The sequence below is a fragment of the Doryrhamphus excisus genome, linkage group LG10 (genome assembly GCF_037039965.1).
Source record: "Doryrhamphus excisus strain RoL-2023G ecotype Guam linkage group LG10, RoL_Dexc_Guam_v1.1, whole genome shotgun sequence".
Classification (NCBI taxonomy): Eukaryota; Metazoa; Chordata; class Actinopteri; order Syngnathiformes; family Syngnathidae; genus Doryrhamphus; species Doryrhamphus excisus.
This window is the reverse complement of record NC_136366.1, coordinates 5877663-5904982: the sequence shown is the minus strand read 5'-3', so window position 1 is coordinate 5904982 and position 27320 is coordinate 5877663. Positions and strand designations below refer to the sequence as shown.

General features: G+C 47.8%; 4 protein-coding genes across 7 annotated transcripts; 2 read left to right on the top strand and 2 right to left on the bottom strand.

Moving 5' to 3' along the window:
* The first annotated feature begins 9 nt into the window (after positions 1-9).
* On the top strand, positions 10-12546 carry gins1 (GINS complex subunit 1 (Psf1 homolog)). 2 transcript variants are annotated; one of them, XM_058059397.2, is made up of 9 exons: positions 14-148; positions 1339-1420; positions 9834-9910; positions 11401-11465; positions 11538-11636; positions 11704-11794; positions 11862-11978; positions 12066-12140; positions 12210-12546. In XM_058059397.2, exons 2-9 carry the CDS (start codon positions 1366-1368, stop codon positions 12276-12278), a joined length of 648 nt encoding a protein of 215 aa, XP_057915380.2. In that variant the 5' UTR covers positions 14-148; positions 1339-1365; the 3' UTR covers positions 12279-12546. The 2 variants fall into 2 exon arrangements, with proteins under 2 accessions (XP_078650042.1, XP_057915380.2); XM_078793916.1 differs by having other exon boundaries at positions 10-148; positions 12066-12546.
* abhd12 (abhydrolase domain containing 12, lysophospholipase) lies at positions 1688-7446 on the bottom strand. Its single transcript, XM_058059299.2, has 13 exons — positions 7161-7446; positions 6577-6698; positions 6380-6485; positions 4800-4919; positions 4698-4728; positions 4558-4603; positions 4351-4480; positions 4245-4282; positions 4084-4163; positions 2345-2427; positions 2167-2245; positions 1965-2092; positions 1688-1888 (listed from the first exon to the last, which is right to left on the bottom strand). The coding sequence occupies exons 1-13, from the start codon at positions 7298-7300 to the stop codon at positions 1852-1854; spliced, it is 1140 nt and encodes a 379-aa protein (XP_057915282.2). The 5' UTR covers positions 7301-7446; the 3' UTR covers positions 1688-1851.
* ninl (ninein-like) lies at positions 11114-24319 on the bottom strand. Its single transcript, XM_078794327.1, is given in 30 exon segments — positions 11114-12772; positions 12842-12955; positions 13038-13202; positions 13277-13350; positions 13352-13490; positions 13580-13858; positions 13982-14077; positions 14145-14291; positions 14359-14428; positions 14487-14591; positions 14830-15669; positions 15825-15962; positions 16029-16156; positions 16222-16302; positions 16368-16459; positions 17142-17207; positions 17515-17668; positions 17763-17849; positions 18021-18131; positions 18205-18379; positions 18447-18587; positions 18664-18800; positions 18903-19079; positions 19274-19441; positions 20178-20299; positions 20387-20453; positions 21598-21788; positions 21860-21956; positions 22553-22752; positions 24141-24319. Coding segments are annotated over 29 exon segments (4539 nt in total). The 5' UTR covers positions 22739-22752; positions 24141-24319; the 3' UTR covers positions 11114-12580.
* Positions 19561-27278, top strand: aifm2 (AIF family member 2, ferroptosis suppressor). Of its 3 annotated transcripts, XM_078793913.1 has the most exons (8): positions 19561-19696; positions 22533-22767; positions 24067-25597; positions 25686-25801; positions 25875-25994; positions 26067-26159; positions 26246-26507; positions 26578-27278. In XM_078793913.1, the coding sequence occupies exons 3-8, from the start codon at positions 25423-25425 to the stop codon at positions 26988-26990; spliced, it is 1179 nt and encodes a 392-aa protein (XP_078650039.1). In that variant the 5' UTR covers positions 19561-19696; positions 22533-22767; positions 24067-25422; the 3' UTR covers positions 26991-27278. The 3 variants fall into 3 exon arrangements, with proteins under 3 accessions (XP_078650039.1, XP_078650038.1, XP_057915312.2); XM_078793912.1 differs by lacking the exon at positions 19561-19696 and adding an exon at positions 21338-21975 and having other exon boundaries at positions 22533-25597; XM_058059329.2 differs by lacking the exons at positions 19561-19696; positions 22533-22767 and having other exon boundaries at positions 23539-25597; positions 26578-26778; positions 26839-27277.
* The last annotated feature ends 42 nt before the right edge of the window (positions 27279-27320 follow it).

The following is a 27320-nucleotide window of genomic DNA, read 5'->3' as shown; positions in this document are numbered from 1 at the left end:
ACTTCCGTATTATCCCCTGCGCGGGTTTGGTCGCCATGATGGTGAGCAGACTCCAGAAGCATTGCATCGTAAACATGTCCTCGGCACACTTGCTCAGCCTAGTCCAAAAGACCGGGTTTACAATTTTTCAAGTTCCCCAAAAACAAAGGTATGTGTGATTTTTATTTAAAAAATCTATACTTATAAAACTTTATCACGTGTGTAAATAAACAGGACAGTGGAGCAGACATAGTGGGTATTCTGCTTCGCTAACCCACTAAACTCGCTAACTTGGCGATTTTTTTTGCCGGTAGATATGGCGACATTTCAACCTCCTTTGACAACATATTGTCCCAAAAGTGACTAGCGACAAGTCTGGCGACTTTTCTGGGGTCCTTAGGGATATTTTGGGGCTCAAAGTGACAGCACTGATTTATTATACTAGCTACACCCTACCAGTCTTTTCATTTCATTGCATAACTTTGACATTTTAACACTTATATATTTAAGAAATAGATACAAAAACACGAATTATTGGAACATAACATTAGATTGGTAAGCTCATACACAAATGAAGCCAATCATAGAAAGGGTATTTAAAGCGGCCAATGGCAAGTTGCATCTTCTCTGAAGAGTAGCACCATGGTAGCCTCAAAACAACTGTCACGTGACCTGAGAGCAAAGATTGTTCAACATCATGGCCTAGGGGTAGGATACAAAGCTAGCTCAGAGATTTCAGTTGTCAGGTTCCACTCTGAGAAGAGGAATGCAGAGGAATAAGTACAATGTTGTGGAATGGCCGTCTCAGTCCCCTAAATATTATATTATTATTATACTACTATGTAGAGTTGACAGCATATAACATAACTTCATTTAATAGAGCACTACAACAAGATTAGTGTGAGATTTCGGAAGAATATTTCAACATGATTAGTATGTGTTATAGACGGTTTCATAGAAGCAGTGTTACTATGTAGAGTTCAGAAGTGTTTTGGGATTCAGTAATCATGGAAGTAAATCATTCAAGTGCCTCAAAATAAATAGTTATTAACTATAAACTATGACTACAAATCATCTATCCAGTGAGTAATTACACGTATAGCCCATGGAAAATAATGCAGTATTCACCAGCAATGGAAAAAATGGCGCCTCTGTTTTAGCGAGTCATACATAGATGCTGTGTAAACCAAGTGTCCCTTTGGGCCCCGGTAGGGTGAGGAAACGCTATCTTGTCTGTACAACCGTCCCAAAAGGACCCTGCAGTCTGTCATAGCTACGAATAAACACTTTCACTTTTAGTTGGTCATTTCCAAGGAAATCAATATAGTCCAAAAAATGACATTTTTTTGTCTCTCCCAGGAAGACTGTCCTCACCAGACAAGGCCCATGTGTCCCAGGAACGGGAGGACCAAAGAACAACATCCCAACTTCCCAGGGCCAGGTTTTTGTACTTTAATGTTGTACTTTTGCTGGATATTATCTCGGGTAAAATATACCCGACATTAGTGATAGTGTGGCTAATTTGAACATTGGTGTTCTAGCCTTCCAGTAGTATGTGTTGTTTAGTTGTATTAAGTTATGTTATTTCCATTTCAAGTTCACTGATCATGCAGTGACCGCAAAATGGCGCTAGGCGGCAGTGCAGTACCAAGTCCAAATTGTGTAAAGCTGCAAAAAAAAAAAGGTTGGGGGACTCACAACGGCAAGGCAAAGTTAAAACAAGAAATGTTTAATTTATATTCAAGTTGTAACAGTCTAACACAAGCAAACATTGATGGAAGAAAAAGTAAAAAGAAGCTAAAGGGATTCTTGACTATTGGTGGGCGTGGCTAGGGCGTGGCCAATGCGAGCAAGCAACATGTGTGCGTGCGGTCACTGTGCGTTGGGATGAGCCGTGCCGAGGAAATCGCTGCAACACACAAAAATAGACATAAGTCAAACAGGAAGTGAGGGAGATGGTGGCCAAGTGGTGGTTCGGGTCCTACCTGAGGATGTGAGGCAGCTGGGGGCTCCTGTAGATGAACTTGTGCTTGTAGGCCAGCGACGAGGAGAACGGAACAAACTGGACCCTGTGACCGCTCAGGCTCTTGGATTGGGCCGCCATATTGTACAGCTGCGTGACAATCGGCGAACATGTGACCTGAGCTCATAATCGGCCGTCAGTGACACCCCATCAGCCCCGCCTACCTTCTTGCCAAGGTGGAACGGAACCACAGCGTCGTCCTCGGCGTGCAGGATCAACACGGGACAGGAGATGTGATTGACGCTGCACACAAACACACAAAGCTGTACTTCTTCTCACATCCACTTGAGGCCGCTGCTCCCTCTGAGCCTATGACATCTTGGAAGGTCAAAGGCAACTCACTTGTCATCGCTGGCGAAGCGGATGTTGTTGGCGCTGATGGTGTCCAGGAAGAACCAATCAAAGCCAGGCAGGTGTCTGTACACCTGAAAGAGCAACACTGGTGATTTGGGGTGCAGGATGTCAGGGATTTATGACTTCATACCAAGAAATCCAAACATTCAAAATACCTTCCACAACTGACCATTAAAAAAAAAAAACGCTGCAGTGAGGCAAGCGAATCAAGCGCTCCTTTTCCCTCCAGCCTGTGACATTAGCGCCCTGTCATAACACACACCGCAGTACAATGTATACTGTATGTATTGCCATCCCACGTCTCTACTGCTTTTCTGTCACATTCTCCGTACAAGAACGCCAGATGCATTCAGGCACTGTCACGATCTGCAAGTTAGCCTATGTGACAGTTTAGTTAGTTTCCGCTTCTATGCCTTAGTTCCTATTTTATGCTCTTATTTTGGTAACATTTCCTGTTTTGTCTGCCTGCTTTGCTTTTCCCTTTTCACTCGCACCTGTTGCTATTTGTGTTCCCCTCCTATTTAGTTCAGGTGCGTGCACCCTAGTTTGTTGTCGCTCCCCACGCCACTCCAACCATCTTCGCTCGTGTCCTGCTGCTGTATATCAGCCATTTCTATTAATAGACTTTTAATCTGCACTTGGGTCTCCTACTCCCTGCATACTGGGGTCGTGTCACAATGCCAAAGCCAAGACGTAACAGGCACACCCCTAACATCACAAAAACGGCTTAATAACCCGCACATGTATGTAAACAAGCAAAACATGAATTGGATATTCTTATCGCTTACTTCCTAAATCTTAAGCAATTGAATGAGATTCAAGCGTACGGCTTCTTTTAGCGGCAGCATTGCTGCCCCCAGTGACACAGTAGTTCACTGTGGAACTCTGGATGGCAGGAAAGGACAACCCAAGACAACATACGGTGCGTGTAGCACGAGTGGTCAAACCACCGTTATGGTGGTGGGGGGATAGTTGGGATGGGGAAAAAAAACGCGGAAAACGCAGCAGGAAAAATACACTTCTAATGAAGGGGGAGGCGGAGTTGTGTTCAAGACCCACTGTAAATGATGATGATGATGTTGATGGCTGCGTTGGGTGAGAGATAAGAGTAGATGAGCTAAATGGTGGAGACAGGGACCTGACCATTTATGGACATTAGGGGGGTGAATATACTCCCATCACTAACTTGGGGTCATACTGGTGATTTGCTCTCCTTCATCTGTAACCATTTTCAACATGCAACCATTTCAAGTACTATTATCAAAACAAAATATTTTCTGCATAAAGTGTTAATGCAGATGTAGAGTTTGCTACATTTGAAGTATGCTGAAATGACCTGAAACTATGTGATCCTTGATCATTGCTCATAATAGCAGTTTAAAGTGAGAAATGTTCTACTACTATCCAAGAGACTGGGATTAGACTCATGGAATTTAGCTTGATGGGCATAGTCAGTTCATTTGGAGCTCTTAATACATAATGATATATATCAGCATTTATCTTTCTATTCAAAAATACAATAAAATGGGCATATTTCAGAATTAGTTAATGGTGATTAATCATGATTAATTTGTCCAACAATCTGATTAAAAAATGTAATCAGACCTATAAAAAGTAATCGGTATCATATCTGTCTCGAGAAGCAGAACGTTGTTGGTAACGGTTTGAAAAAGCAATTAGATAAGGTGGTTATGTGACTTCCTGCTGTCAGCAGATGGGGGCGTTACCATAGAGAAGGGGTGACTGCGGGCCTCCTCACGGATGTTGGTGAACGGGCTCTCCAGGATCAAAGCGTCAGGAGGACTTCCTGGAAGAAGATGGTCTTCTTAGGTGTTGCGTGACCACAGCACGTGTGTGGTGTGTGTATGTGTGTGTATGTGTGTGTTACCTCTGTCACACAGCCGTCTAACCAAGTTGGTGGCCACCCTACAAAAAAAAAAACATGTAAACATAGTGGGCTCCAGACAGCGTGTTGCATTCAAGTGCAGTATTACCCAGTGCCCAGCGAGTGTCCCCAAATGTATAGTGGCCGTTTGTTCCGCCTCTCTTTCAGCCAATCATACATGAAGAGAGCGTCTGATGTCATTCCGATCTCCGAGGGCGACCCGTCTGAATCCCCCCAGCCTACACACACACACACACACACACACACAAGTAGTCAATATGAGGGTGTAGATGCGTTGATAAAGTGTGTCTCTCACCTCGGTAATCAAACGTCACCACGTGATAGCCTAACGAACTGAGGACCTGAAAGAAGACAGGTGGTATGATTCAGGTACGCCGACGCCCCTTGCTGGGTCAGCTGTCACCTCATGTGAGGAGGTGAAAGGTCAGGTGTTACCTTGTACAGCTGAACTCTGTGGTCGCCTCCTCTGCACACACAGTCATGAAAACAAGATGGCCAACAGTTGGTTGTGTGTGTGTTTGCATGTGAGCTAGTCACCTGGTCCCTGCGTTTCCATGGAGATAGAGGATGGCTGGGTGGGCGGAGCCAAGCGTGGAGTCAAACCAGTCTCCCGGTTTGTCCTCAGCGTCTCGCCACATGTCAGCAGGAACTGTGTGCCTGACACACACACAGTGTTACGTTGAATACAGGGTGTCCGTCAAGGCTGGACATGTAGAACACACGGCACATACTCAACAATGACTTCAATATTACACACCATAATACACTTAATATATGGAATATATAAATGTGCACTACTTTGCGCTTTTTTGGAAATTAATAATTGGGGTCGACTGCACGGTGATCGAGTGGTTAGCGCGCAGACCTCACAGCTAGGAGACAAGGGTTCAATCCCACCCTCGGCCATGTCTGTGTGGAGTTTGCATGTTCTCCCCGTGCGCGCGTGGGTTTTCTCCGGGTACTCCGGTTTCCTCCCACATTCCAAAAACATGCTAGGTTAATTGGCGACTCCAAATTGTCCATAGGTATGAATGTGAGTGTGAATGGTTGTTTGTCTATATGTGCCCTGTGATTGGCTGGCCACCAGTCCAGGGTGTACCCCGCCTCTCGCCCGAAGACAGCTGGGATAGGCTCCAGCACCCCCACTCTGGTCTACTACTAGTCAAAACATACAGAAATACGTGTTAGGTAGTATTCTGGCCACTAGGCGGCAGGAATGACACCAAAAATTGAGACATTATCCTACATTACGACCCAACTACATTACCTTAAAACTGCACAAAGTCACAAATTCAGCCATGGCATGTCCGACATGATAGTGTGTGTGGGGGGGCCATGTGGAAGTGGTAAATTTTGGCTTCTTAAAGGGGGCCTATTGTGCTCATTTTCCCTTTGTATTGAGTTGTGGACTCCTGTAGAGCAGCTACACACAATAACCAGCACAGAAAACTTTCTTGATCTTCCAGAATATGCACCTATTCCAGCTGTCTTTCCGTGGATTTGTGCTTTCTCACACACTTATTTTTCAATCTCACTGAAACAATACCATAACATTGATGTTTTTCTCTCCATGTTAGCTTGTGATGACTGGTGTGGTAACTGGTTAGTTGGACAGAGCATATGTGGCCAACAGTCATGCCCATAAGGAAGCATGCTCCACTGTGACGTCACAAAGGAACAGTTTTGCAACGCCTTGTGAAACAGAGTGTTTTGAGCCATCCCAAACTTTTTTCAGGGCTCACTTCCGAATGGGCAAACCTCGTGATCTGAAACGTTGGCATGGTTTAACACCAGAATCCAACATTCTAACTACATTTATAGGTCAGAGAAGGGGAAAAACATCATAGGTCCCCTTTAAGTTGCAATGCGGTGTAAACAATGACTAAAAGGACTGGAAAGGGAACTATAGGGATGTTATTTCAGGTCTACAGGGCTCTAATAATGTTAAGAACTGTAGGTTTTCTATACTCATATTCAATTAATTGACATTGGCTCCTGTCTGGTGAAAATTCATTAAACACGGTCGGGGGTGGAACCAATGAAGCGCTATAAACGAGGGACGAGGGTCCAGACTTGAGGGCCACACTGTCCCATCTGGTGGTGACATGATGACTGACCACACTCCGATCTTGAGTCCCCCTTCAGGCTCCAGGTAGAAGTTGTGTGTGTAATTCAGTCCCACGTCTGAAGGTCGTTTCAGGTCCACAAAGAAGGGAATCTTCACTAAGATGGAGAGGGGGTGGGGTCAAAGGTCACATTTTCACCACCATCACAACTTTCAGGATGTCACCATCACGACAGTCACGTGACTCACCAAAGTTGAGGAAGATGAGTTTGGCCTGTATGGACGGACATAGCTTGACGATGAAGGGGATGCAGATGTAGACCACCAGCAGCCACGATGCCACCCTCCTCATCTTGGACATCACACCCATCCTTGACGGCGGCGAAAGACGAGAACGTCACAGAATGTTCCGGAATGAAAGCCGCCACACAACAATGTCATTGAGATCAAAGTTGAAGACGGTCATCACATGACCACCAAGAGAGGAAGTATCTTGTCAGGCGGGAGCTTAGTGGCGTCATGGACACCCGGCTGACTAGAATAGAAGAGCTTAGACTCAAAGAGGACTTTGAGGACTAGTGGGCTTGGATGCCCTGCTGAGCACTTCACTTCCAAACAGGAAGTGACACAAGGAGAAGACACAGCAGGTCCAACCAGTCAGACGACAAAGTTGAAACAGGTCCAGCCAGGTCCAGGCGCAGCTTGTATTAAAATTGACAACAGTCAGCTCTGATTGCTGTTACGCTCTCAACTACGACCTTGACGTGGTAATACGAGCTTTACGAGTACAAATAAAAACTCCAACATAACGTGATAGATTCAAAGCGTCTGACCTCCTGAAAGGCTTCATGCTGTGCTGCCGATCGGGCCCACCCAGCCCATCAACCCCTTCAGAGCCTGTCTGCCTCACATCCGCCTCGACTGGGCTCTCTCTCTCGTGGTCCGCAGTCGTCGACGTTTTCCGCTTCCGCATAGCTAAAAGACCACCATCAAACGTCTCCGAGTGGAAAGCGACCGGCGAGGTGGCGCTGCGGACTGGTCGCCGCCGGCTGACGGAGCTTCATAAAGCCGGGGGAGCGTGCTGCCGAGTCCCCCGCTGCGGACCGCAGCGAGCGTCTGATCAGCAGCCAATCAGAACCGAGGTTACAGCCATGTGACCGCACCGTGCTGCATCCACTGTCCCGAGGGAGCGTCAGAGCAACCGCGATTACCACACAACCGCCAAGGCTGTGACGATGCCTTCAGGATCGTCTAGTTTATTTTAATATCAAAAAATGAAAAAGAACCAGAAACTCTTTACTAGCTAAATAAGCAGCAGATATTTGCTCTATAAATATCACAAATCAATAACTTATGCATGCTGCCGGTGCCTTTCCACTGAAAGTGATACCATGTACTCATGTTCCAGTGTAAGATACACCACAGCTAATCATTACAACACACGAGCTGCGTAAAGCAACACAATGACACAACAACTCAATTGTTTTTGCAGAGGAGGAAGGTAGACATATTGTGTGTCCAGGAGACCAGGTGTAAAGGTAGCAAGGCTAGAAGTTTAAGAACAGGGTTCAAGTTGTTCTATCATAGTGAAGATGGGAAGAAAAATGGAGTATGATGAGTTGGTTAATAATGTCCTGGAGGTAAAAAAGCGTGTCAGATAGCGTGATGAGTCTGAAGCTAGAAATTGAAGGTGTGTTTTCAATGTTGTTAGTGGGTATGCCCCACAAATAGGATGGGAGTTGGAGGAAAAACTGAAATTGTGTTTGGAAGGGAAAGAGTTGTCATTGGGGCAGAATTGAATGGACATGTTGGTGCAGGAAATAGAGATGAAGAAGAGGTGATGAGCAGGTTTGGTATTCAGGAGAGGAACGCAGGACAGATGGTGGTTGACTTTGCCAAGGTTGGCTGTAGTGAATACTTTCTTCCAGAAGAGAGAGGAACATAGGGTGACCTATAGGAGCACCACTGGGGAAAAGACAGGAAGCAAAACTGGAAGTAGTAGAGATGAGGTTCACATTGGGAGTGACCAGGATGGATAGGATCAGGAACGACTTGTCATTGGGGCAGACTTGAATGGACATGTTGGTGCAGGAAATAGAGATGAAGAAGATGTGATGGACAGGTTTGGTATTCAGGAGAGGAACACAGAATGACAGATGGTGGTTGACTTTGCCAAGGTTGGCTGTAGTGAATACTCTCTTCCAGAAGAGAGAGGAACATAGGGTGACCTTTAAGAGTGCCACTGAGGAAAAGACAGGAAACAGAACTGGAAGTAGCAGAGATGAGGTTCTCATTGGGAGTGACCAGGATGGATAGGATCAGGAAGGAGTACATCAGAGGGACATTACATGTTAAAGGTCTTGGAGATAAAGTCAGAGAGGCCAGACTGAGATGGTTGGGACATGTCCAGAGGAGAGATAGTGAATATATTGGTAGAAGGATGCTGCCAGGTAGGAGGCATAGAGGAAGACCAAAGAGGAGGTTTATGGATGTAGTGAAGGAGGACATGAGGGTAGTTTGTGTTACAGAGATAGATGCGTAAGACAGGGTTGGATGGAGATTGGTTTTGGCCCAAAGAGAAAGAAGAAGCCTGACTTACATTACTGCTAGTAAGTCCGAGTCAGTGCCTAACCTGTTATTGGCGGTACACCGGTGCATAGTCGGCATTCTAAAGGTTCCGAAAAATTCCAAACATCTACACAACATCATCATCTGCAGCAATCCGTGGCCAATATTTATCTAATAACATAGCAAAAATCTAAAACCTTTTCAATGAAACATCAATCAAACTAACCAGAGATGACAATTTCCTCAATCTCAGCTGTGTGGGCGTATCCTTTTCTGATGAGACTGTGGGAATAAATATAATTGAATAGAACAAATACTACAATTTGAAATGTAGGTCGGTGTTTCTGGTAATGGTTAGGCCAGCACAATGGGCCTAGCAGGCCCATTTTTAATAGAAACAACTCCTTACTGCACAGCCTGTATGCTATGTTATGTTCTCTTATATCACAATATTAAGATTCAGTCCGACATGTTACATAGTCATGTTTTTAAAACTACTTAAATGCTTTACATTGTCGAGATTTACATACTGTTTTGTGGTTGCCCAGTTGCCATGGCGATGAAGCTTCAGTCAAACTGTTAGCATGGTCCGCACTGTTAGCACTGAGGCTCTTAAAGCGACAGCTACGCTAAATGAATGAGTTCTTCATGGTAGTTGTCGAGTACGAGTTAGCCAGAAGGCACGAATTTGGTTTGTGTCTATCAAATAACGTATTTTTCACGAATGACGAGAAAAAAATGTATCCTTGTCGGATAGGGTTTGTACACAATACGAAAGCGCTGAGGGTGAAGCAGACCTTAAGTTTGTCTTAAAGCGGGCACCGTAACATCACGTGATCACAACACAGGAAGTCGCCCTTGGCGCCAAAGTCAAGCGTCCTTTTCCTTTTCTTCCCGAGTTAATTTGTTCTCATTTTTGGACCGCTGTTTGTTATTAGGGATGTTCTGTGAGAAAGCCGTCGAGTTGATCCGAGAACTTCAGCGTATGAATGACGGCCAGCTTCCTGCATTTAATGTGAGTAACAAAGTATTTTGAAGATTGTGACGATCGTCGACGAAGTTTGACGCTTACGTGCAGAATTCTTAGTCAAAGTGTATTTTAAAGGACGAGTGTCATTGTTGACAACTACAATCCCAAACGTTGGTAAAAGCTCAAAGCATGAATTGATTTTAATAATAATACATTGAGTATTTTCGTTCTTACTGCATAGAAAACTCATTGCCATTAATACAGCCCTTTAAACATGAAATAACATTCTTATAGTAGTAATGTTGCAAAATGTGTCAAATCTAATTAAAGCTATCCGATAAAGCATGACTCCACTTCTCTACCCCAAATATTAAATAAGTTAGAGCAGAATTTATACCGGAAAATACTGCCTTTGCTTTAACACAGAGTCAAGGCAAAAGCTACAAAATATATAATACCGTAGGCTATTTTAAATGTCAACCGACAAGAAATGTACGTTGTTTTTTTATATCTTTCATGGGTATGCCTCACTGTTGTGGGAGAAATAATAATAAAATAATAAAAGACGTTCAAGTGTGCTCCATGTTACTAGTGACACCTAGTGGTCAGTGTAGACTACAATTCATTTACGTTTCATGGGCCTGTGAAAGCCTGGAAATAATGCACATCAAAAGGACGCTTATTCTATTTAAGTATTTTTAATATTATTTTATTGTATTATTCTTTTTATTTTCAACTTTTAAATGTTTTTAATCTTTTATTTGTAACAGCATTGTTAAAGTTTATATAGTTATTATTTTTTTTAAACTTTAATTATTTATATTAGGTTAAAAAAAGATTTTTCTTGCTCAATTTGTACATTTTGGCAATTCTTTTAAATGGAAATTTAAAAGAAATATTTTGAAAACTATTATTTATTGGTTATGTCATATACAAAATATTTTTTATAATGTAAAATATTTTAACATTAAATATATATTTAAATATTGAGTAAAAAATCATACAATTTTTTGCTAAATGCATTTCATTTTATCAGAAGGGTTATGTTTCACTGTCAGTGTAACATTTTTATTATGAATATTGTACATTTTTTAATATATATATAATATATATATAATATTTTAATATTAATATTTAAAATTGTATACATAAAGTGCATCCGGAAAGTATACAGAGCCCTTCACCTTTACCACATTTTTTTACACACAGCTGTATTCCAAAATGGATTCAATACAGTTTTTTCTCCAAAATTCTACCCACAACATCCCATATTGACAATGTGAAAATATTTTTGTTTAAAATGATAAATTCTTACTTCAATGATACAATAGTTGTATACTAAAATATGAGTTAGTACCTTGGCTTTCCAGTGTCTGTTTGATGGTGAACAACACAAAGTGAAAATGATATGAAATGATGAACAATAGATCTGCATTAGAGTGTAAAGAAGTTGGACTCGTGCGCCAACTTTATTGTGTATTGTTGGGTTGCCATGGACGTATGTGACGTCAAAAGTGGAAAATTATTTTGTGCAGGAGGATGGCGTCCGCCAGGTGCTGCAGGAGATGGAGGCTCTGTACGACCACAACCAGAGCGACGTGTACGTGCCCCTCACTCACCCCCACACCCCAACCGACAAAGTGTGATTGATCAGGTGATCTTAATCTCCTAGGAATGAGACCAAAAGTGACCACCGAGCAGATTTGATTCCCTCCATCAGGCTACGTCACTGCTGCCTGCTGCGGAACCAGCGCTGCGTCACAGCCTACCTGTAAGCAACATGCACACGTTCGCCTCTGTGGACGCTCTCGGGTCACGTGACACCCCTCTCTGCTCAGGTACGACCGCTTGTTGAGGATCCGGGCCCTGCGGTGGGAGTACGGCAGCGTGCTTCCCGCAAACGTGCGCTTCCACATGAGTGCCGAGGAGGTGAGTGCCACTTCCTGTGTGAGTGTTTGCCGTCACTGTCCTTGAACGTCACGTCGACTGTGTGCAGCTGCAGTGGTTTGCGTGCTACAAGAAGTCTCTGGCGGCCTTCATGCGCTCTCTGGGAGGCGGCGGCGGGCTGGACATCACTCAGGACATGAAGCCTCCGAAGAGTCTTTACATCGAGGTGAAGCACTTGTCCTTCTTTGTTGTTCTTGAGATAACGGCGCCAAGATTCACGGTCATTGATAAGAGTTGGTAACTTTTCATGCAGGTAAGGTGTGTGAAGGACCACGGTGAGCTGGAGATAGACGACGGGACCGTGATCCTCCTGAAGAAGAACAGTCAGGTCAGCCCTTCTTCAAACGCTCTTCTAGCTTCTCCGACAGGAAGTAACACAGCCTGGTTCTGTCCACAGCACTTCCTGCCGCGATGGAAATGCGAGCACCTGATACGGCAAGGTGTCCTGGAGCACGTGGTGTCCTGAAGACTTCTTTTTCAGACAGAATACTCAGTGACGTGAATAAATAAATGTTTGTACTACCGAGCAAGCAGCAGGTGAGCTTAGTTAGCATTTGCATAGGCAAACGGCATAGACTGCTAAAAAGATCATTTAATGGGACATAATTACCATTACCATAATTCCAGGTGAGTGTCAGAGCTGGTTGCAGCACTAGGAGGTGTCACTCTGACTATCACCAGGACCCAAACAGACCAGTCTCAAGTTGACATTAAAACATATCAAATTGACATAACACTGTTTCTAGAAGATGGCATGTTCTTCAGCAGCTACGTGGCGAGGGACGCTGGCACGATCTCCCTCAGCAGCTTGTTGAGGGCGCCGACCTTCTCCTCCAGCTGGAAGTTCTTCTTCTCTACGCTTTTCTGATGCTGCTCGCTGACCTGCAGCGCCTTCATGAGCTGCGAGTTCTCCACATACAGATCCTTCAGCATCACGCTGGACTTGACGTTCTTGGCCATCTGTTCACGAGAGTGCATGGAAGTCAGGAGGTTCCAGGAGCTGCAACGATGACCTGCAAGAAGACTGACCTGCTCTTTAAGCTGCTGGACTTTCTCCTGCAGGACCGTGCGCACGCCCTTCAGTTTGCTCTCCAGCTCCTCCGTCCTGAGCTGCAGGGCCGCCATAGCTTTCTCGTACTGCTCCTGAAGGCAACACGCACAAGCGGCCGTGTTCATAAACAGTGATGTTAGTGCTAGCCTGTGAGGATGTTGCTAAGCTAGCCACCTGCTTCAGGCTGACATGGGAGGAGCTGTGCTCTGCTTGGAGCTTAAGCTCCTCCTCCAGCCGATGAGTCCGCCTCTGCTCCTCCCGCAGCTGAGCCAGCAGCTGCTCTGCCCGCTCCCTATGCCCCGCCCCCTCCTGCTGCACGAGACCAAGCGCAGCATCCGCCTGCATGGCGATAGTCAGATGCAGTGGACCATGCAACCATGATTGTGATGATGATGATGAAGACGTGCCCTCACCTGACCCTCAGCCTGCATCTTGGCAAGCTTCATCTGCTTCAGTTGGTTCTTCAAGCTCTGCTGGTCAGTCTGTGGAATATGGACAATGATTATGATGACCTTTCACCCCTTCTACTGTAGACTTCATGACGACCTGCTGCTGGAGGTGCTGCCTCTGCTTCTCTTGCTGCTCCTCCTCCATCAGCTTCCTGGCACCGGCCTCCGCCTCCTCGGTCTGCTCAAACCCATCAAACAGGCAACAACGGAATGAGGGGGCGTCGTTCCTTAATGGGCGGCTACAACCAATCACAGCACGCTTCTCACCTTCCTTTGAGCATCTTGCAGCTTCCTGTGCAGGGCGGAGACTTCCTGGGCGTGGCCAAGGTTCTCCTGAGTGACAACGTGGAGCTGAGAGCGAAGGCGCTCCGCCTCTTCCTGCAAGGAGAGCGCCTCCTGCTGGAGCTTATTCACCTGAACAGGAAGGAAACATTCAACGCATGTGACAACATGTGACGTGTTTTTCAGTACCTTCATGCTAAGCTCCGCCTCCATCTTCTGCTGCTCGTCAGCTGCCACTCTAAGCTCCGCCTCCAGCTGCGACAGCTGAGATCCCAAAGAAGGTTGGGAGAAGTTGTAGCGCGTTACATCATCATATTGGACTTCATCTGCTGTGACAGTCCAGAGGCCACGGCCACACCAAGTGGCGATGTCACAGGCTCCTCCTACCTTGTGCCTGCAGGAGCTAAGCTCCTCCTCCAGCTGTAGTCTCTTATGCCTCCATGCTGATTGCTGCTGCTCCGCCTCTTCTTGCACATGCCGCATCTGAGAGCAAAGGGAACGCCGAGTCATTCATTGGTCTCAAACCTTTATTTTGAAATATCCCTCTCACCATGGCTCCGCCCTCTTCCTGTTGCTTGGAGACGACTGCGAGGCGCTCCTGCTCGACACGAAGACGCATGCTTAGCTCGCCATTGTCATTGCTCAGCTGCAAGTTCCTGCTGCTCAGACTCAGAACTTCCTGTCGGTAGTCCGAGTTCTGCCGCCGTCACAAGAGGTCAGAGGTCAGAGATTCGGGCTGTCTGGAGCATGGCGTCTGTTCTCACCTCCTCATGCAGCCGCGCCTCCTCCTGCCTGCTCCGCTCGTCTTTGTGCTGCATCTCCTCCAACTTGGACCTGAGGACCACGTGGTCAGGCTGGTGGGGGTCAGAGGTCATGTGAAGGTGACGCTCACCTCTTGCTGGCGACGTCGTCCTCCAGCTTCTCAACTTCCTGCTGCAGGACGCTCACACGCTCATGCAGGGCGCTGTTATCCGAGACGACTTCTTCGAGGCGCGTCCTGCGGACACACACGTGTCATTTCCATGTACAAACAAAGTGTGTGCTCAGTGGAAAATGGCGGAAAGCAAGATGGCGGCCATGCGAGGTCATTGGGTTAGTGATGGCGTTAGAGTCGGTCCATCAGCAACTTCTACCTGCGTGATCACATGACCGCGGCAGTTAGTCATCGGAGCATTTCGGCGGCCCGTGGAGGGTTAGACGCGGACCTTGGAGCTGCGGTCTCATGCTCCACAAACCTTTGTGGGCTGGCCGGGTCCATCACCTGCTCCAGGACGAGGACCAAGTGCTCCATCTCAGTCAGCTGCTGCCTCATCTTCTTCTTCTCCTGCTCAAAGGCATCCTCAGCGGTCCTGAGTTGGGTCTGGGAGTCCAGCACGGCCAACTGCAGCTGCAGGTTCTGGCCTCTGACCAGAGCCAGCTCCCCGGTCTTGGACTCCAGTTGCTCTCTCAGCTGCTCAACGACACTGGATTTGAGATCATCTGGGAGCAGGTCAGACTGGACCCTGGAACTGAGACTTTGCAGAGCGGACATCTCCTCCTCCATCTGTACGATCTGAGTGGAGAGCTGCTCGGCCATGCGGCTGTAGACATGCTTCTCCTGGCTCAAACGGACCACCTCTTCCTGAAGCTGCAGGACTTGGGTCTGTTCCCGCTTCAGATCTTCCTGCAGACCGTCCACCTGCATGGCCTGCTCCTTCAGATGTCGGATCAACCCGGAGTGGTCCGTCTTCACAGAGTCCACTACCTCCTCCTGCTGGAGGACGTTGTCATCCACAGAAACCGCTGAAATGTTCTCTTCCAGCTCACGGCACCTCTGGCCACAGGCCCGGAGCTCCTCCTCCAACTGACCACAGCGACCTTGGAACGCCCCCATGCTGTCCTCAGACTGGCTGAGCTGCAGCCTGCAGGTCTGCACCTCCCCCTGCAGACTACAGACCTGCTCCCTCAGGAGACGCTCTTCTGGTCCCCTCTGGACTCGCTGCCGCTGGCGCTCCAGGTGGAGCTGGTGGAGGAGACGACGCTGACCCTCGGCGTGATGTAGCTTCACGTGGGAGAGCTGAAGCTCCGCCTCCTCCCTGCTTGCAACAGCACACTTCCTGTTATGCACTTCCTGGACACTAAGAGCACATCTTCTGCTCTTACGAGGGGCCTTTTTTTAACATGTCATATGACCTGTGATACAACCAATGAACAAGCAGGTCAACGCAACAACGATGATGTCATCACCCACCTGACCCGCAACACTTCCTGGTCCATCTTCAGCTTTAGCTCCGCCTCCAGCTGGTCCTTTTCAGCACTCAGCCTCTGGACCAGGTTTCCAATCTCTCTGGCAAAGTTCTGCTCCAAGTCGGCCCGCTCCCGTTGCACCCTGGGAAGAAAAGTCACAACCTGGCTGTGAGCTGCACACAAAACGGTGATGACAGCGCTTCCTCACCTGCGCTCCTGCTCAGAAGACCATCCTCCATGTTGGATCTGGTTCTGCAGTTTGTCCAGCGCTTCCTTCAGTTGCCGGGCTTGCTGCTCCGCTTCCATCTTCTGCTCCTCCAGCTCGTTGATCTCCAGCTGCGGCATCACAGGAAAAGTCACGTGACATGTCACATGACAAGGCGGGCTTGTGTGGCGTTCACCTTAAAGGCCTGAGCGATGTCCTTCCGTTCCACCTCCATGCTCTGCCTTATCCTGTCCAGAGTGCGCTCATAGTAGTTGACCTGAGGAGGAGTGAGAAGAGAGCAAGTCGTCCCGTCTCGTTGTGGTGCGAGTAGTATTTTGGTACCTGCGTCTCCAGCTGGATGTTGAGTTGCTGCACCTCCTGGTTGTGTTTGTGCTTCAGTTGCTCCACAGCAAGTTCAGTGTGAATACTGACGTCTGCCAAGCAAAAGGAACACAGTCAAGTGTGAATTCTTGAGCAGAATAGGACCGATGGGAGCCATGTTGCCATGCACTCCTTCAAAAGGGGATTTTTCACTCCATCATGTCAACGTTTCATGCGTGTAGCTTGAAGGTTCTTGAGGTCACGTTGTTAGCTGGGTCTTTTATTGTGAGTTTCACGCTGGTAAAACAGTGACTAGTGTAGCTACAAACAGCAGGGGGCGCTCATCCGTTCATTACTTAGTGAATTAAATGTTCTTTCAGCCTGCTAAAACCTAAAAAGTAGGTGTCTACCATAATTATCAGGCCGACATCATACTAATAACATTAAAAACTCTATACTCTGGTTCTCCTGACCTCCATATCAGCCGCTTGGAGCATGTGTCTGAATACAGTGCACCTTGCTGGGCCACAGCAGGTGGCTCCCTCCCCTCTATACTCTGGTTCTCCTGGTAGTAGTGATGTGCTAGTAGTAATGTCGTGACATTGGATTTGGACAAATCTTTCAAAATTTGTTCCAGTCCTTACCTCCAGGTGTGCACAAACTAGTTACATCTAATAATAAATTATCAGTTATCGTATCATATCCACCTTTTAGAAGCAGAAAGTTATTGGTATCTGTTTGGAAAGCCAAAAAAAGACACCTTGATGCTTGCACCAAGGCGTCGTACAAACTCACTCGTATCAGCTGGATCCATTTTGGACCGCAGAGGCGGAGACGATCGACGCTTCATCTCGGAATCGTCTGGAGAGAAAATAAACAGAAAATGAAAACAAACATTGCTGATTAAGACAACAACTGAAGCACTCACCGGCAGACATGATCAACTCTGACATTGTGTGTGTGTGTGTGTGTGTGTCCTGTCCGACAGGCTCAGCAGGAACCTGGCATCCTTTGTTGGATTTAAAGCCAACCTTTCAAAGTGTGACAGCAGTGCAGAGGACAACCCAAGTTGAGAATCAAAAGGTGGTGCCACCTGCTGTCAGGTATGTGTACAGTATCCTGAGGATGAGGACGAGGTTGAAGGTAAACGATGAAGAGGTGACCTCACCAGAGTCTGACTCGCTGGCACAGAGCGGTTCGTTCCAGGTCAGTGTGGCGGCAGGCGTCTTGAGTGCGGCGGTGCGTGCGGACTTCCTGTCACTCCTTTGACCTTTAATCAGCTCCAGTTCGGAGCTCAGTTCATCATTTTTGTCCTGTAGCTCCTGAGCAGGTCACAACCAGTCGGCTCGTCATCATGGAAATGTGACCCGATGCCAGGCCTGCGGCTGAGGTGTGAAAATAAAGAGGAAGTCTTACTCTGCACCGTTGCTCGTACTCCTTGATGAGCTCACACAGTCGCTCTTCAGGGTTCGGCCCTGCGCCCCCTGCCTCAAAGCTGCCCAACTGTCAATCAAACCCAAAAGAGAGTAGTTGGAATTAGAAGTCATCATCGGTGGCCAGCAGGAAGCTCATCAATCTTTCATCGCTGACCAGTCACCTGACACCAGCACACATTCACCCGAGTGGCCGTCTTTGTCCAGCAGATGGCGGCAACTGGTCGTGTACCTATCGTACCTTGTCCTGCAGCAGCTGCTCCAAGTCTCTCTGCAGGCGCCCCGCTGAGCCTTCCACTTCAGTCAGTCTGCTCTTGACGTCAGCAAGCTCCTCCTCCAGACGCCGGTTCTCCTAAAACACAACAGCACGTGGACTGAACTGTGCCGTCGGAAGGACGGACGGGCGCCGTGTGATCTGCACGCACCTGTGTGGCACTGTCGAGCTCTTCCTGTAGCCCCGCCTCCTGCATCTTCAGCAGACGTAGCTGTTCACGCAGAAGGCTGCATTCTCGCTCCAGCTGCTGCAGCATGGCATCGCTCTCCTGCTCCGTTTGACTCCGCAGCGCAGCCAGCCTGTCACGGAAGTCCTGCTCCAGGTCTCTGCCAATCACAGAGCTGCTTGTTAGCGCCACACACAAAAAAACAAAAAAAAAAAGTTGTGCATCACCTGATCCTGCTCTGGTTCAGCGTCTCCATGCTGGCATGGCGGTCATCCGCCTCCCGAACCAGCTGCAGGTTCCTGCTGTCGACCAGGTCCAGGTCGGCCTTCGCCTTGTCCCGCTCCTTGCACGCCTGCTCCGCCGCCCCCCTGCAACCACGCCACAAAGACCCCATCTATTGTCCTCATAGCCAACAGAGTAGAAGAGTTCAGACTAGATCCCTACTGCAGGTGCTGGATCTCATTCTTGTAGGAGATGAGCGCCGCCTGGTGGATGCCGTTACCGCTGACCAGCAGCTCGTTATCCAGCGCCAACGTCAGCTCGGCCAGACTCAGACGCTCCTCCAGAGAGAAGTCCAGCATCTGCAACCAGGACCAACACTTGAAAATATTCCAACCTCATGAAATATTCATACCCGTTCAAGAACTCAAGATAAAACCCAGAGCAAAGACCACGGATCTGACCTGCAGGATGTCCCGGCTGTTCCGGATGCCCTCCTCCGTCCAGAGGGTGACCACTCGCTCGGGGCTGGCGCATCCTGAGCCGTCGTCCAGTCGGCTGAGGACTCTGGGACCCAGCGTGGCCGTCAGCAGGGACGGCGAGGTGGAGCGTGGCGGGCGTCCCTCAAAGGCCTCCTGAGGCTGCATGTGGAGCACAGCACAGCGTCAGCCGAGGCCAGAAGCAGACTTGTAATGGCGCCCCGTTTAATCTGGATTAGTCAAACCGTGGGACACCACGTGGCAGACTAAGAACTTTGTCCCATCAAACAGCAGGTCACCTGACCCGAGGGTACTAGCCTAACATGGAGGCTAAATGTCTCCATGACGCACATCACCTGAGCGGAGAAAGAGCCCGTCCTCGCTGTCCTGGCCCACGTTAAAAAAACGCAGGCCGCCATCAGATCGGAACTGCACAACATTGTGACGTCTGTTTGAGCACGTTCACCTGCAGCACATGGCCAAGCCCCGCCCACCTGATTGGCCAAGTGACTGACAGCTGCTGGCTAATCACCTGATTGGATGCTACCACATTTCCATCATCGGGTCACATGGAAGTAGGAGGGGCGATGGAGAGGTAGGAGCAGCTAGTTTGAACAGTTCCATTATTCATTCATTCATTTTCTACCGCTTTTTCCTCATGAAGGTTGCGGGGGGTGCTGGAGCCTATCCCAGCTGTCTTTGGGCGAGAGGCGGGGTACACCCTGGACCGGTCGCCAGCCAATCACAGGGCACATGGAAGTAGGAGGGGCGATGGCGAGGTAAGAGCAGCTAGTTTGAACAGTTCCATTATTTTTTGGAAAATGAGTAAAGCTGCATGGCGGTCGAGTGGTTAGCGCGCAGACCTCACAGCTACGAGACAAGGGTTCACTTCCACCCTCTGCCATCTCTGTGTGGAGTTTGCATGTTCTCCCTGTGCATGCGCGGGTTTTCTCCGGGTACTCCGGTTTCCTCCCACATTCCAAAAACATGCTAGGTTAATTGGTGACTGCAAATTGTCCATAGGTATGAATGTGAGTGTGAATGGTTGTTTGTCTATATGTGCCCTGTGATTGGCTGGCCACCAGTCCAGGGAGTACCCCGCCTCTGGGCCGAACACAGCTGGGATAGGCTCCAGCACCCCCCACGACCCTCGTGAGGATAAGCGGTAGAAAATGAATGAATGAATGAATGAATGAATGAATGAGTAAAGCCCTTTGAACCTAGTTCGGGGAGAAACAAAGCTTTCATCGTGTGTCTCACCATGAGACGTAGAGGTGTCGAGCAGGACACGGGGCCGGAGCAGCGCAGGGCATTCCGGAATTCTCTGAGACCAACTCCGTGCTCCAATTCCTGGCCCGCCGGCGCCAGCGGCTCCTCCTTTCCTGAAGCCGCAGCGCAAGACAATATGTTAGCAGGCAAACTGCGGGTGGCGCTGTTCCTCACACCGCTACTCCTGTTGTCCCGTGTACCTTTAGACTGAAAGGGTGTCTGGGTGACATCCTTGGGACTTCCTGGCTCGTCATCAGACTTCAGGCTCTGCAAAGACAACACATCAATCACGCCGTGTGCGTCCGCCTGTTGGACAGACGCTGGAATCACAGTGTGGATGTTTTGTGTCCCTGTCAGGACAAGTTTGCCTTTGACATGAGGGTGCTCAGCCGCATCACATGGCTGCTGTGTGTGTGTGTGTGTGTGTGTGTCACGCCAAAGAGCTTAGCATAAAACAAGCAGCAGCTGTGGCATCTGTGGGAAAAAAGATGCCCCGAGGCATTTAAACAGAAGTTATTTGCTGCAACATTATATATAACATATTCCATACGGGGGAAGGAATTTAAACACGTTCTCTCCTCAGGGTGGTGCCGGAGTAGAGATGGTTCCTGACAATCAGGAAGTTATGTGTACAGCCCCTCCATAGCGGTTCATTGGTTCCAATTTCCGCGGTATTCAATGTTCATTCATTCATTAATTTTCTACCGCTTTTCTATCCCAGCTGTCTTCGGGCGAGAGGCGGGGTACACCCTGGACTGGTGGCCAGCCAATCACAGGGCACATATAGACAAACAACCATTCACACTCACATTCATACCTATGGACAATTTGGAGTGGCCAATTAACCTAGCATGTTTTTGGAATGTGGGCGTGCAGACCTCACAACTAAGAGACCAGGGTTCAATCCCACCCTCGGCCATCTCTGTGTGGAGTTTGCATGTTCTCCCCGTGCATGCGTGGGTTTTCTCCGGGTACTCCGGTTTCCTCCCACATTCCAAAAACATGCTAGGTTAATTGGCCACTCCAAATTGTCCATAGGTATGAATGTGAGTGTGAATGGTTGTTTGTCTATATGTGCCCTGTGATTGGCTGGCCACCAGTCCAGGGTGTATCCTGCCTCTCGCCCGAACACAGCTGGGATAGGGAGCACAAATCCAAGCCAAAAAGATCAGAAGGGCCGTCCTTGGCAGTGAAGGCCAAAGGGATCAGCAGCGTTTCTAAAAGAGGAATAGTGCCAGGAAAAAAAGCTGGAATGCAACAACGTAGAAGGAGGCAGGCAGACATCTCGGATCTGAACCAGCAGCTGCCAGCAGTCACATTCCTCATGATCCCACTTCCTGAACAAAGCCCCGCAACTCCCAACAGCACCCCCACCCTTGCAGGTACTGAATGTCAGAGCGTGTTTCCCTACCTCCACGCTGTCCAGAGACGTAGATCGGCGTACTTTGGGCCTGCGGACACCAGATGGTGACGAGTTCCCGGTATGGGCATCGGACAGTGGCGACGCATCCGAGTGACATCTCAACGCAACGTCTGGCCGCGAGCGTCGACCGTAACGCTTTTCACCCTTCACAAACTTTGGCTTCACCTCTTCCGGGACAACTACAAAGGCACACACTATCAACGAACATGACCCAGACCCTAATTAGCGTTCATCTGGTCCGGCCCCATACCTGGCTCCAGGTAGCTGCTGTCATCCTCCGACGTGCTGACGTCCAGGGAGCGAGACAGGATGTCCACAAAGTTGTCTTTAAACTCCTCAAAGTTGACCTGCATGGCAACAGTACAGGTGACGTCAATTTCATTTATTTGTAAATTTGTAATGTATTTTGAGATGTCCTTTTTAAATGTACATGCACCCCTGGAGGTAAGAAGGACTGTTGGTTTGTCCTCATCAAGTATGATGACATCACTACTAGCATATCACTACTACCAGGAGAACCAGAGTATAGAGGGGAGCTACTCGCTTGCTGTGACCCAGCAAGGTGCATTGTATTCGGGCGCTTGCTCCGAGCAGCCGCAATGACGCCACGGAGGTCTCTGGCAAACCTTTGGAACTTTTCAGATGTCGCGGTGCTGGTGTTACAGGTGGCTAAGAATGTGCTCAATGGGTTTTGCCCCCCCCCCCCCCCCCCCCCACACACACACACACACTTGAAATGTCTTCCTCACAAAGCAAATGTTTGTTTACAAGTGAGCTAAGGGGAAGTTCCGACTTCATTTGCTCACAAAATGCTGAGTCTGAGTTTTTGTGTCATGATGTCAAATTATCTACACCCTTCCCTGGCAACCCAACACCTCAGGTAGATTGCAGCCCTGTGGGAAACTCTGCCTTTCATCCACTAGGGACTGACGGTGAGGCTCACCCTGGCGTAGGTGCCTCCTCCTCCCAGCAGCGAGTCCAACAGCAGCGGCAGGTGAGCGTCCAGCTGCAACTTCCTGCACAGCGCCGTCACCTCTTCTCGGTCCAGGAAGCCCGTGGATGTCGTGTCACAGCTGTCAAACTCCGCCTTCAGCTGAGCGACGTAGTGGCTTGGCTCCGCCTCCTCCATCCCAACGCATCACGCTGCCGCACCATGAGGTACAAAAGAGCGTGTGTGTGATAACATGAGATTATAGGGGATGATCCAACATGAGATTATTACGCAACAGATGTCATTTGCTGTCAAACACTCTCCCAATATGTCCATCCATCCTTTCTTTTCACTCTCATCTCTCATCTGCTGTACCAACTCGGCATCAGAATCAAGTACCACAATCAATATTTCAAAATCAAGCATCATAACTGTCTTTTAAAACTAATGTACCCCCCCCATATTTTAAAAAAAGAAGCTATCATAAAAAACTAACACTAATAAAAAGTAGCCTTATAAGAAACAACCACTGCAAGGTTAAGAAAATAAACCCTAGCCATCATAACAAACAGCTTTACCAATCATCACTTCTTCATAAACCAACATTATAATAATATATCATTACTCCATCACAGCTAACTACTACCACTAAGTAATACTAATAGTAGTACTGTTAGCAATAACAATAATAAAAGACCACAAATAAATCATACTAATCATAGTCATGACAACAAACTAGCACTAATAAATAATGGTCATAATAACAAATAGTTATAATAACAAACTAGCCCTAATAAATAATGGTCATAATAACAAATAGTTATGATAAACTAGCACTAATAAATAATGGTCAAAATAACAAATAGTTATGATAACAAACTAGCACTAATAAATAATGGTCATAATAACAAATAGTTACCATAACAAACTAGCATTAATAATGGTCATAATAACAAATAGTTATAATAACAAACTAGCACTAATAAATAATGTTCATAATAACAAATAGTTACCATAACAAACTAGCACTAATAAATAATGGTCATAATAACAAATAGTTATAATGACAAACTAGCACTAATAAATAATGGTAATAATAACAAATAGTTCTAATAGCAAACTAGCACTAATAAATAATGGTCATAATAACGAATAGTTATGATAACAAACTAGCACTGATAAATAATGGTAATAATATCAAATAGTCACGATAACAAGCTAGCACTATTAAATAATGACAATAATAAATAGTTATGACAAACTACTAACAGCCATGAAAACAAACTTGTACTAATAACAATGACAACAAAATAGCCATAATAATGTAGCACTGATAAATAATAATAATAATAGTCAATACTAAACAATAAACTAGTCAATGATCTGCGTCAGGGGTCTAGCGGGCTGATGATCTCCATGGTAACGAGGCGCGCGCAGCGGGGACAATGGAAAGACAAAAAAAGGTGGACAAATCAACGTGTCTCTTTTGTCCCTCTTGTCTCTTCTCCACATCCACGACTGTTCAGCGACTGTCCCGGTAAGGACTCCAGACGAGGACGGCATAAGTTAGCGGTTAGCTCGTCCATCCCCAGGCTCTTACCGAAACAAAGTTGCCTTCCTCCGCTTCCGTCCCGAAATAAAACTTCAGGTTTCGTCCATCGTTCTTGTCCTGCAGCACCAGACAGTCCTGCGTGAGTCCGCCGAGACCCGGAGAGACTTTTAACGGACTACACCAGTACGGACCGACGCACCAATTACACCCCCCCTAAAAGAAAAACTGTGTGCCACTTCCGGTCAGTATCCAAAATAAAGTCAGTAGGATGCCGGAGCACCGTACCGCTGTGTTTTGGTGACAAAAGCACCACCCGTCACAGAATATGTTTACATAATCCCGAAATGCAGCTGTCACTCATCATCATTCACCTTATTTTCTGTGTTAAATTTCGACTCTTATATTTTCTAAACTTCCGCTATTCGGCTATTTTAGTTTGCTGTAAAGTGTTGCAATGCAGGTTTCCACCGCTTGAGGAAGCATCATAATTGACTATCGTGGTGTTGACATTTTGTTTTAAACGCATTAAACTTTTATTTTAATGCGAGTAAACAGGGTTGTTGTGCATTATATTTACTGTATATTATATTTAGATTAAACTGTCTAATGCCACACAGTAAAAGCATGACGAGAGCCCGCCCTATCCGGTGGGTGGGATGACGTGATTGGTGGGCAGCCACTGAGAGAAGTCCTGAGGGGGCATGACTGTTGCAATTTGAAAAGTCAGGCAACAAACTTGTACAACCGCAGTTGGTGAGTTTTTGCTGTCATTCTATGAAAACCTAACATTTATTTCGTTGATTTCGTCATATTTAAAGGGTCAACTGTGGGATTTAAGTAGAAAGCGCAGAAAAGCCAGAGTTGAGTACACATATACTGTCGCTTTGGTGCTACTTTGTTGCTAGGTTTTACGCCACATCCGGTTGTCGGCCCCGCCTTAGAGAGATGGCGTAAACCAGCGTGTTCGGAAGTAGAAGTTCTGTAAAATTAGAGAAGAAAGGCCGTATACGGCTACAATTTATACTGACATCAACGTTAAAGCACTGCTGGAACTCGACAATTCCGCTTCAGCTTGCCGGCTAGCTTCTAGCATCCCGGAAGTAGTGCGTAAAATGCGGCGAAAAATTGGCTCTGGAGTTCAAACAGTGCAGCGAAACATATACACGAATGTATTCGAGCAAAGTGATTTGGTGTAAGCACGCAAATTATCATGTGTGATTATGTCCGTCTTTCAGCGACTAATGTCTGCTTTGCACAATAAAAAGTCAAGGCAAAACGCCCCTGACATAACCTAAAGCCTCCTTCTCAGCTAGTGCGCGCGCATGCAGGGATGGGCGCTCAGAACTCTTCAGTGGAGGGCGTGCACGTGGTGGTGGTGGGCGGGGGCTTTGGGGGCATAGCAGCAGCCCAGCAGCTGAAGCATGGAGGCTTGAGCTTCACTTTGATTGACATGCGGGACGCCTTCCATCACAACGTGGCTGCCTTAAGAGCGTCCGTGCAGCCAGGTACGATTCCTCCTCTTGTTGGCATCGCCATCATGTCCTGTGGATGTCCTAAAGCTGGACTCTATAACTCACCTGTGACCCTGCCCAGGATTTGCCCGGAGGACCTTCATCCCGTACGCTGACACATTCGGAGACAGTTTTCTTCAGGGTCGGGTGGAGCGAGTCGACACTGAGCGCCAAGTGGTGGTCCTGCAAGGAGGGAGGGTACCACCTGTAGTGTGTAGCACCCCGTTACACTCCAACACCTAAAGATTCATGACCGTGTACTGTGCTGCAGGAAGTCCTCTTTTCACACCTCATCCTGTGCACGGGAACTGATGGGCCCTTTCCCGGGAAGTTCAACACGGTGGCGTCGTATGAGAACGGCATTCAGGCTTACGAGGACTTTGTCAAGCAGGTGTGTTTGTGCGTGCAAAAAAGACTATTATATCATTAGCTTAGCATGTGTGTGTGTGCGTGTGTGTATCAGATCCAGACCGCTGACTCCGTGCTGGTGGTGGGCGGAGGCTCGACCGGCGTGGAGATGGCGGCTGAGATCAAGACAGAATATCCACAAAAGAAGGTGAGGGCAGACTCAGCCGACTTCTTTATCTCTAAAGTCACCACTTTGCAAAAAGGCATCTGATATAACATTAGTGGTTTCATCAGGTGGTTCTGGTCCACGCCCGAGTCGGCCTAGCTGACCCGGACCTCCTGACCAGCGTGCGGCGCCAAGCCAAGGAGGTTCTTCTGGAAAAAGGAGTGGAGCTCCTGCTGGGTCAGAAAGTGTCCAACCTCTCCAGCCTGACTTTAAATGTGACTCAGAAGAACATGGAGGTCACCATGGAAAACGGAACCACACTGACCACGGACCTGGTCATCAACTGCAGCGGACTGAAGGTCAACTCAGCCGCCTACGTGTCCAACTTCGGTGAGTCCAAAGCAGCACGCCACACAGCACACCTGGACTCCCCAGTAAACTTGTCTTCTCTTGTCTCCAGCTGGAAGTTTGGCACAAAATGGCGCTCTGAGGGTCAACCAGCATCTGCAGGTGGAAGCCTTCTCCAACATTTACGCCGTGGGTGACTGCACCGACGTGCCCGAACCCAAAACGGCGTACCTGGCCGGGCTGCACGCCGCCGTCGCCGTCGACAACATCATCAAAAGTGTGAATGGGAAGCCGCTGACCTCGTACCGCACAGGTAAATGCCGCCTCTCTCCATTGTGTGGCGTCACTTGGTCTGAGCGGCCTCTGTTGCTAGGCAACGTGACCATGCTGCTGGCCATGGGACGGGACGACGGCGTCGGCCAGTTTAACGGCCTCAGGTTACCTCGCTGCCTGGTTGCCATAGCGAAGAGTCGAGACCTGCTGGTATGGAAGAGCTGGAAGGACATGGGCCAGGTGCAACCCTGACACGTACATTGATTGATTGATTGATTGACATTTGCTGTGCACACATGAAACCCGAACAAAGCAACTTCCTTTGCTCATGTTGAATCATTGATCATTAATGAACCTGCTCATCACACAAAGTCACAAACAATCAGAAGAAACTCTTGAAGACATATCCAGCACGGAGCCATCATTTGTCTTTTGAAAACAGGAGGCATCGTGTTACCATGGCAACATGGCAGGCAAACAGCAGGGGCATTAAATGATCAGTAAAGTCACTGGAGGACAATTGGGGGCAGTTAGTTTAACTGCCCCCAATCTGGGGCTCTGTGAAATGGGGTACCTCTGTCA